This window comes from Pseudorasbora parva, chromosome 13 (assembly GCF_024679245.1).
Source record: "Pseudorasbora parva isolate DD20220531a chromosome 13, ASM2467924v1, whole genome shotgun sequence".
Classification (NCBI taxonomy): domain Eukaryota; kingdom Metazoa; phylum Chordata; class Actinopteri; order Cypriniformes; family Gobionidae; genus Pseudorasbora; species Pseudorasbora parva.
This window is the reverse complement of record NC_090184.1, coordinates 6,094,169-6,107,467: the sequence shown is the minus strand read 5'-3', so window position 1 is coordinate 6,107,467 and position 13,299 is coordinate 6,094,169. Positions and strand designations below refer to the sequence as shown.

At 38.3% G+C, this 13,299-nt stretch overlaps 1 protein-coding gene across 1 annotated transcript in view; it reads left to right on the top strand.

Moving 5' to 3' along the window:
• acsl2 (acyl-CoA synthetase long chain family member 2) overlaps positions 1 to 13,299 on the top strand; it is a 72,176-nt gene that overhangs the window by 42,243 nt on the left and 16,634 nt on the right. Inside the window, exons 9-15 of the mRNA XM_067413037.1 lie at positions 1,313 to 1,364; positions 4,107 to 4,180; positions 4,632 to 4,709; positions 8,491 to 8,625; positions 8,715 to 8,849; positions 9,059 to 9,154; positions 11,958 to 12,030. Coding sequence (XP_067269138.1) covers positions 1,313 to 1,364; positions 4,107 to 4,180; positions 4,632 to 4,709; positions 8,491 to 8,625; positions 8,715 to 8,849; positions 9,059 to 9,154; positions 11,958 to 12,030 — 643 coding nt within the window. The remainder of the gene's footprint in view (positions 1 to 1,312; positions 1,365 to 4,106; positions 4,181 to 4,631; positions 4,710 to 8,490; positions 8,626 to 8,714; positions 8,850 to 9,058; positions 9,155 to 11,957; positions 12,031 to 13,299) is intronic.

Here is a 13,299-nt window from a genome sequence, read left to right as displayed (position 1 = left end):
CATCGTCTGAGACCGGAGAGAGTAGCTAGCGCTCTGTAGAGCAGTTTGTCCATTTAGGCCTACTGTAGAAACATGATGTGAAATGGTGATTTTACTGTAAGGGGACCCACGGTGTATGGAGATAGAAATGGCTCATTATAAAATAAATAAAACATAACAGTTCATTATGTAAGGTCTTTACACACCACTGAAAACATAGTTATGTATATTATATTGCATTTCTGTCAATAGTCCTCATAAATACAACACACTACACCTTTAATGCAGTTATCACACTTACCTAATTTTGCCAATAAACCAGTTTTATTTATTGCAATAAAGATAACGCTAATGGGAACATTGGAATAAAAAAAAAAAAACACGGTGTCTGTAATTGGACACAAAAACATTATTTGTTCATCTTTCTGTCCCCATTTGTAAAACTGAACATTTCAATATTTCAACATTTATTTAAAAACAAAAAATAAATTAATTGCCACTATAACCAGGAGATGGTGGTAGAGGAGCATTTATTAGCTCAAATTAGGCATTTCCATTAATATTTATTCCATAAGATTTAATGTGGAATAAATATTAAACATAAAATCACTAGGTTTAAAAATAAATGTTATCAAGGTGAAGTATGAAGCTCTCACAAAGTCTCATGAAAAATAATAACTTAGCTGAAGCTAAAGCTCTCCCTTTAATAATCACTGACAGAAGCTGTGAGTTAGTGCAGTGCAAGCTCACTGATTTCAACACACTTCCCATTTTTCTTCAATGAATCTAACCAAAGTGCACAATAAGTCTTTAATTTACAATGTGTTGGCACTTTTTTCACACAAAAATGGTCGAATTGAATTTTGATGTGGAGGAACACTGATGGACGTGTCTTTTTTTTGTTATTTTACGTTTGAAAGAGTAAATTAATGCTAGGCCTGACTATTTAAGTGACTACATTAGGATTGTAAACTAAGTATTACTGCACTATTGATGCAGTTAAAGCTACTAAAGGACATTGAAGATATTGACACTCCAAAAAGTGACACTCCGGACGTTTTCCAGCTGGCTTATATCATTGCAGAAGTTTTTAATAACGTTTCGTGCATATGGTACGTTGAATCTTGAATGTGTTTCAAACCACCTTAAGTATTTGTGCGATTGGATTGCAATCCGTCTCGAAGGCGTTTCGGAGGGAATTTACACCTGGTATTTTCGCGATCAGAGATAACGCATGAAGTGGACCTTAATCTTTTACTTTGTAGAGGGATGTTGATCAAGGTTTAAAATGGTTTATGATTCTTTTTTTTTCTTCTTTTTTTTATTGTATTAGCCTCCTAAACCTGAAGATCTGGCTGTTGTGTGTTTTACCAGTGGGACCACAGGTACGGACCAACAAACTTTTTTATGATTCATTTAATGGGTCATTCTTTGATCTGTTGCAATATAAAACCAAATTTCACATGAGTGGTACAATGAGTGTGATGCAATAACATGTGTAATTGAAACCCTATAATACCATAATGTGATCTAGATTAGAGCAGCACGATTAATCTTTAAAAGATTGCAATCTTAATTCAGCCACCCTTAAAATCTCATTCCTAAATGACAACGATTTGCCGGTGTCTATTAAACCTTTGACAAAATCACACCGGAACATTTAAATCTGTACAGTATATACCAACTAAAGTCTTTTCAATCACTAAGTATCATATTTCTGTGTTACAAATATTCATATTATCACAGAAGTACAAGGATAAAAGTTTATAGTTCAGATATTAACACTGATGTCTATGGTGGCGATCAAAATAGAGTAAATTACCTTTTGAAAGTAACTTGGTGCTTCAAATAATGATTGTATCGATGACAAATGTCTTACCGTAAATGTAATGGGTCCTGCACACTGTGCGATTTTTCAAAATCCTTTGCGAATGTCCCTTGTCAGACTGTACGAACATGATCCCCGATGTAAGCCATGTCACACTGTAAGATCTCAGTTGACATTAATGTCAGACTGCACGATAGTGAAGGCACGCTAAAAACGGACGCGCGCAAGAAAACTCACCTGGAGTTTTATATCATCAATGAATGACGCGTTCAGTGACAGTGAGCTGCATTACACGCGGGACTGAAATGCTGGCTACAAAGAAATCTCTAACTCTCGTTTTGGTCATAGTTTGTCTTGAAAAACGGAGATATTTGACTGTCGTCGTAGGAGAAGTCACACTGCAGGATTGTGTGCCAAATCTTCTGACACTGCCAGAATTTCGTCTGGTTTTTCGTCTTTGGTCGTTAGTTTGACATGTTCACCGGCAGCCGATTAATGAGCTCTGCGATCAAATTTTACCTCAGACGAAATTCTGGCAGTGTCAGAAGATTTGGCACAGAATCCTGCAGTGTGACTTCTCCTACGACGACAGTCAAATATCTCAGTTTTTCCAAGACAAACTATGACCAAAACGAGAGTTAGAGATTTCTTTGTAGCCAGCATTTCAGTCCCGTGTGTAATGCAGCTCACTGTCACTGAACGCGTCATTCATTGATGATATAAAACTCTGGGTGAGTTTTCTTGCGCGCGTCCGTTTTTAGCGCGCCTTCACTATCGTGCAGTCTGACATTAATGACAACTGAGATCTTACAGTGTGACATGGCGATCATGTTCGTACAGTCTGACAAGGGACATTCGCAAAGGATTTTGAAAAATCGCACAGTGTGCAGGACCCATAAGTCATTGAATCATTTACTTAAAGGGTTAGTTCACCCAAAAATGAAATTGATGTCATTAATGACTCACCCTAATGTCGTTGCACACCCGTAAGACCCCCGTTCATCTTCAGAGCACAGTTTAAGATATTTTATATTTAGTCCGAGAGCGTATCTAAGTGTATGCACACTATACTGTCCATGTCCAGAAAGGGAATAAAAACATCATCAAAGTAGTCCATATGAGACATCAGTTAGTTCATGAGAATCTCTTGAAGCATCGAAAAAACATTTTGGTCCAAAAATTACAAAAACTACGACTTTATTCAGCATTGTCTTCTCTTCCTTGTTTGTGTTCAATCCTCAAATAAAGATTCAAACGGTTGTGAATCAGTGAATCGATCAATGATTCGCATCGCCAGTGTCACGTGATTTCAGCAGTTTGGCATGCGATCCAAATCATTGAACGATTCACTGATTCACAACCTTTTGAATCTTTATTTGAGGTTTGAACACAAACAAGGAAGAGAAGACAATGCTGAATAAAGTCAAATGCTGAATTTGGTTATTTTTGAACCAAAATGTATTTTCAATGCTTCAAGAGATGGTAAATGGACTGCATTTATATAGCGCTTTTATCCAAAGCGCTTTACATTTTGCCTCACATTCACCCATTCATACACCGACGGCGATGTCAGCCATGTAAGGCTCCATCCAGCTCATCGGGAGCAGCTGGGGTTAGGTGTCTTGCTCATGGACACTTCGACACTTGGTCAGGTGGAACCGGGGATTGAACCACCAACCTTCTGGTTTGTAGACAACCTACATGAACCACTGAGCCACTGCCGCCCCAAAGAGATTAGAATTAGAAGAGATTCTAATGAACTAACTGATGTCTCATATGGACTACTTTGATGATGTTTTTATTCCCTTTCTGGACATGGACAGTACAGTGTGCATACACTTAGATACGCTGTCAGATTAAATATAAAATATCTTAAACTGTGTTCTGAAGATGAACGGAGGTCTTACGGGTGTGGAGCGACATTAGGGTGAGTCATTAATGACATCAATTTCATTTCTGGGTGAACTAACCCTTTAAGAGAGACTTATTCAAAAACACAGATTCATCAGTAATGACACACGTGAAGTATTTTCAAGGACTTGTTGAATCATTCATTCAAACCGATTTTTATATAATTCATTCAGATTAATTAAAGATTTTAAATAGACTGCAGAAAATAACATTTTTTCAGAAACTCGAGTAAATTACATTATTTTATTTAGTTGTCTGTTCAGAATCGTGGGAGAATCGTGATCTCTATTTGAAACAAAGAAAAATGTATTCTCAATTTAACCGTAATCGTGCAGCCCTAACCATGATGTTTAGTTTCTAAGGGTTTAGATGCGTTTGTTTCATGTAGGAAAGCCTAAAGGAGCCATGATAACTCACGGCAACATCGCCTCCAACACCTCCTCTGTCATCAAGATCCTTGAGGTCAGTTCAGAGAGATCTGAGCTTCCTGTATGTCTGCTTTCTTTGCTTTCTTATCCTTCAACTCGTGACATTTCCCCTCCTAAACGCCATCTCTCCGCAGCTTTCATCTTATCTTGTCCTGTTCCTCTTCCTTCCTTCTGTTTTTTCTTCTTTTCTTTAATATAGACCTTGTGTTTCCCATGAGACCTCATTCTCTTTCAAGTCTTGTTTTTAAAGCTCTTTGTTCCTGTATTCTGCAGGTTGTGTGTTAAAATGGGGAAATTATCTCTGTAGAAATGAGCTGCTTCTTAAAATGACTGCCTTATGAGACTCTGCATGGGAAAATGCCAGTGAAAATGCAGAATTGATATCCAGTTAAATCTTATCAGCTTATCTAATCACCACGTTTATTGCTATTTTATCTTATTCATGTCATATTGTTTTGTATGCACACACACACACACACAACCAGGGCTTCTTTGTGATTCGTCAAGAGGATGTGTCCATCTCCTATCTGCCACTCGCCCACATGTTTGAGCGTATGATACAGGTAAGCCCTCACTAATTTAATGTCACCCTTTCTGAAAAGGTGAAGTTAATAAACGTAATTTCGGGAGGAGTACGCCCATCTAATCTTTCAATTAATACCAAGGTATAAAACCAGCAGCTTACCTCTTCCCCTTTTTAGTCCCTGCAGCATCCCTCTTCCTCCCCTGCTCCTCATTTTGTACAATTTTGTACACCACACTGGTGGTGGTTGAGGAGAGATCCCTGACATGAGTGTAAAGAGCTTTGGGTGTACAGTAGTACATATGAAAGCGCTATATAAATGACTCATTCATTCATTATTTTATTCATTCAATTTGCCTGTTATAGGGGGGCAATCGGAGCCAAATCTGTTTTCCACTTTCACTAAGATTATATGGGCACACAAACTCGTGAATAATAGTAATGATAATAATTATAATATAGTATAATGTAATTATTTGAAATGTAGTTTTCCTTTCTGGAAATAATATAATAATAATAAAGGATTGTTTTATATGACTGTCATCTGAAAAGTCTTGGTGAAAGTAGATTTTGATGAAACGTGACTTTTGTCTTAAGAATAAAATTCTCTGGTGTATAATAAGGTCAGGGACATTATTTTAGTGTACTTAAACAAGATCATTGAGGTTTTACTTAATTTTTTTGTCCTAAATGATTTTATAAAGCAATGTTTAATGTAGTACAAATAAACATGAATAGTATATTAACACTACTTGTTACTAGTTTCTAATAAGGTTTTATTTAATCAAAAATACAGTAAAAACTTTTAATATAATTTATTCCTGTAATCAAAGCTGAATTTTAAGCATCATTACTCCAGTCTTCAGTCACACAATCCTTCAAAAAATCATTCTAATATGATGATTTGCAGCTCAATTATCAATTATTATTGATGATCAATTATTCATTATGTTTTTGTTACTTTTTTAAATTTGTGGAAACAAACTATATATATTTTTTTATGATTATTTTATAATTAGAAATTTCAAAAGAACAGCATTTATTTGAAATATAAATATTTTGTGACATTATAAATGTTTAATGTCACCTTTGATACATTTTTAATGCATTTAATCAATCATTACATTTGATAAATGTAATAATCCTTGCTGAAAATTCAATTTCTTTATTTTTTCTTTTATTTAAAATTTTACTTAAAAATTAATAATATTAAAAATATGAAGCAGCACAACTGTTTTTAACATTTATAATAATAAAGAAATATCGGAGTATGAAATCATCATATTAGAATGATTTCTGAAGGATCACGTGGCACTGAAGACTAAAGTAATGATTCTGAAAATTCAGCTTTGCATTATTAATTATAACAGAATTATTCCAAACTTTTGACCGGTAATGTATAAATTAACATTAACCCAGATATATAGATGTTATTTGTTTTATTTGCAAACCCAATTCCAAAAAAGTTGGGACACTGTACAAATTGTGAATAAAAAAAAGTACCGTATTCTCCGGACTATAAGTCGCACTTTTTTTCATAGTTTGGCTGGTCCTGCGACTTATAGTCAGGTGCGACTTATATATCAAATTTAATTCATACTGACTGACAAGAATAAACATATAGCCGCGAGAATGCGCTCTATGCTGCTCCTGTAGCCTAATATTTACTTATAGACAACAACTTAGAAAGACTGAACACAAACAAAATGCCCCCATAAAGAAAATGTTATTCTGCAAAACACAAACAGCATGTTGTAAAATATGCAGCGGAGAACGAGTCTCACAGCGTTCGTCTCGCGCGGCTGCGCCTCTCCCGGCAGAGAGTTCAATCGTCTGTGGACTTGTTCCTTCAGCTCTGGCCATCTTGCTTACAGTCCGCAAGTAGATTTCTTTTTCTTCTTCATCACAGTTAAAGTAACCTCTGCTTTTCGCCAGTCCCTTACAAGTTTCTCACTCACTTCAAACTTTCTTTCTTCTGCTCGGGTTATGCAGTGAAGCGGGCACGAGCGAGTGCACGCGAGCAGGTGCTCGCATGCGCGCGCGGGTGCTCGCGTGCTCGCATGCGCGCGGCTCCAGCTCTGCCCTAATGCGACTTATAGTCCAGTGCGACTTATATATGTTTTTTTCCGCGTCATGATGCATTTTTTGACTGATGCGACTCCGGAGCGACTTATAGTCCGGAAAATACGGTAATGCAATTTTTTACAAATCTCATAAACTTATATTTTATTCACAATAGAATATAGATGACATATCAAATGTTGAAAGTGAGACATGAAATGTCATGCCAAATATTGCCTCATTTTGGATTTCATAAAAGCTACACATTCCACAAAAGTTGGGAAATATAGCAGTAAGAGGCTGGAAAAGTTAAATGTACATATAAGAACCAGCTGGAGGACCAATTTGCAACTTATTAGGCCAATTGGCAACATGATTGGGTATAAAAAGAGCCTCTCAGAGTGGCAGTGTCTCTCAGAAGTCAAGATGGGCAGAGGATCACCAATTCCCCCAATGCTGCAGCGAAAAATAGTGGAGCAATATCAGAAAGGAGTTTCTCAGAGACAAATTGCTTTGAGTTTGAGTTTTCATCATTGACAGTGCAGTGCATAATATCATCCAAAGATTCAGAGAATCTGGAACAATCTCTGTGTGTAAGGGTCAAGGCTGGAAACCCATACTGGATGCCCGTGATCTTTGGGCCCTTAGACGGCACTGCATCACACACAGGAATGCTACTGTAATGGAAATCAAAAACATGGGCTCAGGAATACTTCCAGAAAACTTGTCAGTGAACACAATCCACAGTGCCATTCACCGTTGCTGGCTAAAACTCTTTAGGTCAAAAAAAGAAGCCATATCTAAACATGATCCAGAAGCGCAGGCCTTTTCTCTGGGCCAAGGCTAATTTAACTGTGGCAAAGTGGAAAACTGTTCTGTGTTCAGATGAATCAAAATTTGAAGTTCTTTTTGGAAAACTGGGACGCCATGTCATCCGCACTAAAGAGGACAAGGACAACCCAAGTTGTTCTCAGCACTCAGTTCAGAAGCCTGCATCTCTGATGGTATGGGGTTGCATGAACGTGTGTGGCATGGGCAGCTTACACATCTGAAAATGTACTATTAATGCTGAAAGTTATATCCAAGTTCTAGAACAACATATGCTCCCATCCAGACGTCGTCTCTTTCAGGGAAGACTTTGACAAAGCCAGACCACATCCTGCATCAATTACAACATCATAACTGCGTAGAAGAAGGATCTGGGAACTGAAATGGCTAGCCTGCAGTCCAGATCTTTCACCCATAGAAAACATTTGGTGCATCATAAAGAGGAAGATGCGACAAAGAAAACCTAAGACAGTAGAGCAACTAGAAGCCTGTATTAGACAAGAATGGGTCACAATCATATTTATAAACTTGAGCAACTTGTCTACTCAGTCCCCAGACGTTTGCAGACTGTTTATAAAAATAAAGAAGGGATGCCACACAGTGGTAAACATGGCCTTGTCCCAACGTTTTTGAGATGCTGATGATGCAATGAAATTTAAAATCAATGTATTTTTCCCTTAAAATTATATATTTTCTCAATTTAAACATTTCGTATGTCATCTATGTTGTGTATTCTGAATAAAATATTGAAATTTGAAACTTCCACATCATTGCATTGTGTTTTTATTCACAATTTATACAGTGTCCCAACGTTGTTGGAATTGGGTTTGTAAAACCTATTGTATGTTTGAATATGTCCTTTTATATTGGTCTGTTTTTGTTTGGTTTGTTTTGTTCTCTATGTTATTGTGTACTGTTTCTCTGTTCATCAGGTGTCAATGTTTTGTCACGGAGCAAGGGTTGGTTTTTACCAGGGTGACATCACTCTGCTGATGGATGACATAAAAACCCTGAAGCCTACCTTCTTCCCCGTGGTCCCTCGATTACTCAACCGCATCTATGATAAAGTGTGTTCTGCACAGCAGTGTTGAGTTCTTGGACACAAATGGAGAGTAATCACTCATTTTAAAGTGATGGATGTCATTTGTGCGTGTAGATTCTGGGCTCGGTTACGTCTCCGTTGAGAAGGGCCATTCTTCATTACGCCGTGAGGAGGAAACAGGCAGAACTGAGTAGTGGAGTCGTGAGGAACAACAGCCTGTGGGACCGACTGATCTTCAATAAGATACAGGTACGTCTCTTAACAACCGAATCGATAACTGAACACTCCAGCGATTGAAAGATTGATGAAAAGAGATTGGAACATCCCTCTGTGGATATATAATGTCCTTACATTCATCTCTCTCTCTCTCTCTCTCTCTCTCTCTCTCTCTCTCTCTCTCTCTCTCTCTCTCTCTCTCTCTCTCTCTCTCTCTCTCTCTCTCTCCTCTCTCCCTGTAGGCCACTCTGGGTGGAAACCTGCGATTCATCCTCACTGCGTCTGCACCAATCTCTCCAACTGTCCTTTCCTTCCTCAGGGCCACCCTCGGCTGTCTGGTGAGAGTCTTCACTTAAAATGTATAAAAAAGTATTTTCTTCTAATGAAAGTACTATATATTAATATTAGCCCTGTCAAATGGTTAAATATTAAAGTGTGTTCTGCACAGCAGTGTTGAGTTCTTGGACACAAATGCAGAGTAATCACTCATTTTAAAGTGATGAATGTCATGAACCTTGGGTCCTGCCATCCATGTGGATGTTACTTTGACACGTACCCCCTACCTAAGCATTGTTGCAGACCATGTTCACCCTTTCATGGAAACAGTATTCCCTGGTGGCTGTGGCTCTTTCAGCAGGATAATGCTCCTGCCACAAAGCAAAAATGGAATGGTTTGAGGAGCACAATGAGTTTGAGGTTTTGACTTGTCCTCTAAATTGCCCAGATCTCAATCCAATCGAGCATCTGTGGGATGTGGTGAACAAACAATTTCGAGGCCTCTCCTCACAACTTACTGGACTTAAAGGATCTGCTTCTTAAATCTTGGTGCCAGATAACACAGCACACCTTCAGGGGTCTAGTGGTGCCCATGCCTCGTCGGGTCAGGGCTGTTTTGAAAGTAAAAGGGGGACAACACAATATTAGGAAGATAGTCCTAATTTTCTGATATATATACACACACACATGCATGTATGTACAAGGAGTGCAGAATTATTAGGCAAATGAGTATTTTGACCACATCATCCTCGTTATGCATGTTGTCTTACTCCAAGCTGTATAGGCTGGAAAGCCTACTACCAATTAAGCATTTTAGGTGATGTGCATCTCTGTAATGAGAAGGGGTGTGGTCTAATGACATCAACACCCTATATCAGGTGTGCATAATTATTAGGCAACTTCCTTTCCTTTGGCAAAATGGGTCAAAAGAAGGACTTGACAGGCTCAGAAAAGTCAAAAATAGTGAGATATATTGCAGAGGGATGCAGCAGTCTTAAAATAGCCAAGCTTCTGAAGCGTGATCATCGAACAATCAAGCGTTTCATTCAAAATAGTCAACAGGGTCGCAAGAAGCGTGTGGAAAAACCAAGGCGAAAAATAACTGCCCGTGAACTGAGAAAAGTCAAGCGTGCAGCTGCCAAGATGCCACTTGCCACCAGTTTGGCCATATTTCAGAGCTGCAACATCACTGGAGTGCCCAAAAGCACAAGGTGTGCAATACTCAGAGACATGGCCAAGGTAAGAAAGGCAGAAAGTCGACCACCACTGAACAAGACACACAAGCTGAAACATCAAGACTGGGCCAAGAAATATCTCAAGACTGATTTTTCTAAGGTTTTATGGACTGATGAAATGAGAGTGAGTCTTGATTGGCCAGATGGATGGGCCCGTGGCTGGATTGGTAAAGGGCAGAGAGCTCCAGTCCGACTCAGACGCCAGCAAGGTGGAGGTGGAGTACTGGTTTGGGCTGGTATCATCAAAGATGAGCTTGTGGGGCCTTTTCGGGTTGAGGATGGAGTCAAGCTCAACTCCCAGTCCTACTGCCAGTTTCTGGAAGACACCTTCTTCAAGCAGTGGTACAGGAAGAAGTCTTCAAGAAATCCTTCAAGAAAAACATGGTTTTCATGCAGGACAATGCTCCATCACACGCGTCCAAGCGTACAATGCTCCAGCCACAGCGTGGCTGGCAAGAAAGGGTATAAAAGAAGAAAATCTAATGATATGGCCTCCTTGTTCACCTGATCTGAACCCAATTGAGAACCTGTGGTCCATCATCAAATGTGCGATTTACAAGGAGGGAAAACAGTACACCTCTCTGAACAGTGTCTGGGAGGCTGTGGTTGCTGCTGCACGCAATGTTGATGGTGAACAGATCAAAACACTGACAGAATCCATGGATGGCAGGCTTTTGAATGTCCTTGCAAAGAAAGGTGGCTATATTGGTCACTGATTTGTTTTTGTTTGGTTTTTGAATGTCAGAAATGTATATTTGTGAATGTTAAAATAAATAATTGAAATGGGTATAAATTTGTTTTTTGTTAAGTTGCCTGATAATTATGCACATTAATAGTCACCTGCACACACAGATATACCCCTAAAAGAGCTAAAACTAAAAACTAAAACTTCCAAAAATATTCAGCTTTGATATTAATGAGTTTTTTGTGTTCATTGAGAACATGGTTGTTGTTCAATAATAAAATTAATCCTCAAAAATACAACTTGCCTAATAATTCTGCACTCCCTGTATTTAAGAAAAATGTGTTGTATGTATGTGTATTTATATATACATAATAATTATAAAACATACACACATGTATTATGTAAAAAAACAAAAAAAACAATCACACAATAAGGACAATAAAGCCTTCCTACATCTACCCCTAAAATAAATCGGAAATTAATTACAATGTAAATATTAGATAAAACATGTAAACAAATATTTTAAATGTTTCCATGGCAACTAACTGAAATAAAGTTAAAATATTAAAATGACTAAAACTAAAACGGACATAAAACAAAGCTAAATAGAAACATTGGTAACACTTTACAATAAGATCCCAATAAGAATAAGAAAATACGTTTTGTTAACTTTAGTTATTAAAATACAGTTGTTCATTGTTAGTTTATGTTTGATCAGGTTTATTAAATATATAACAGACAAAACTTTTGATTTTAAAAATGTACTAGAAATATCAAAATTAATATAAACTAAGATTAATAAATGCTTGGAAGTATTTTTCATTGTTAGTTCATGTTTGAAAATGTAGTTTTGGATCCTGTTACTGAAATAAAATAAAAAAACCTTATCTAAAAGGATGTTTTGTTGATGATATTTTCACCAGGGTTTGTTTAATGTGATTTCAGATATTTGAGGGTTATGGGCAGACGGAGTGCACAGCTGGATGTACCTTTTCTATGCCTGGTGACTGGAGTGCAGGTTTGTGTTTGTCTTGACATTTCTCAAAGGGGTGATGAATTGAGAAATCAACTTTCCCTTGAGCCTGTGATTATATAAAAGGTCATGGTAATATAAGAATATCCTGTAAGTTTCAGAGCTGAAAACTTTGTTGTTAGTCAAAGAAAAGCTTTTGTAGAGACCCGGCCCAGAAAACGATCGTATGAGCATCTTGACGTCATCGACTGACGAAACACCGCCTCTACAGAATAATAAGTACGTGTAATTCAGTAGCCCCGCCCACCTACTCATGGAGCTGTTCGGATCACTAGCCAGCAGCAATAAACATGCCGAAGAAGATAGCAAGATATTGTGGAAGAACACAGTCGCTGCATAAGCTTCCTTCGGATCCTAATATGAGGAATGTGTGATACTTGGGGGAGACCGTTTGTGTGTTCGCTTCATTTCACTGCAGAATCGTTTGTAAACAAGTCTCAGGTGCTGGATTTGCAGACACAATGTTGTGCCTTCTATATTGGATTTAGAAGTAACTAAACCCTTGAACAACTATTTTTGGTTAATGATCTGCAAGACTTGGGCTTTTTTAGTGCTGCTCATTGATTCCAGTAAATGTTTTGACATTTGGATATAAAGTGTTTTAATTCTACAATATGGGGTGTATAAAATATGAATGCTTAAGGTTGACCGGAAGCTACTGCAGTAGAATTATCCCATTGAACATTGTTGGCCATCATGGCGTATGTTGGTTCTTCCAACGGCTCACTACTACGCCCTTGGCATCAGGAGTTAATGCGACTTGAGCCAGCGGCTCGATTGATAAGGTTCTGGCCCTGTGTCTACAGACAATTCACCCTTCCTCTACTTCAAACGACCAATCTGTTACAAAACTACTGGCGTCACTCCAGTCATTCTCATCTTTGCGAGTCTGACAGCTTTCAATCAATCCGTCACTGCCGGTCTCAGGCGCACGCCCACTGCCCCGCCCTCAGTGCGTCCCCTCTGTCTCCGCTGGGCTCTGCCTACTTTTCCAGCATTTTTCAAATATTGCCAGTGGGTGGAGTTAGGCTGTGAACAGGGGTTTAGTTACCCTTTAACGAAACCTGCAGCACAGTGAGGTCATGGGAAATTTTTGTTGCATACTGTGCTCTTTCACACACACTAATATTCCAGACTGATCTCATGAAATGGCGTTTGTATGACACGCCAATTCGTATGCCATTTTGGCAAGACGCATAATCGCTTTTTAACACAAACACACACACCGCCCATAAACCTACCCATCACAAAAAA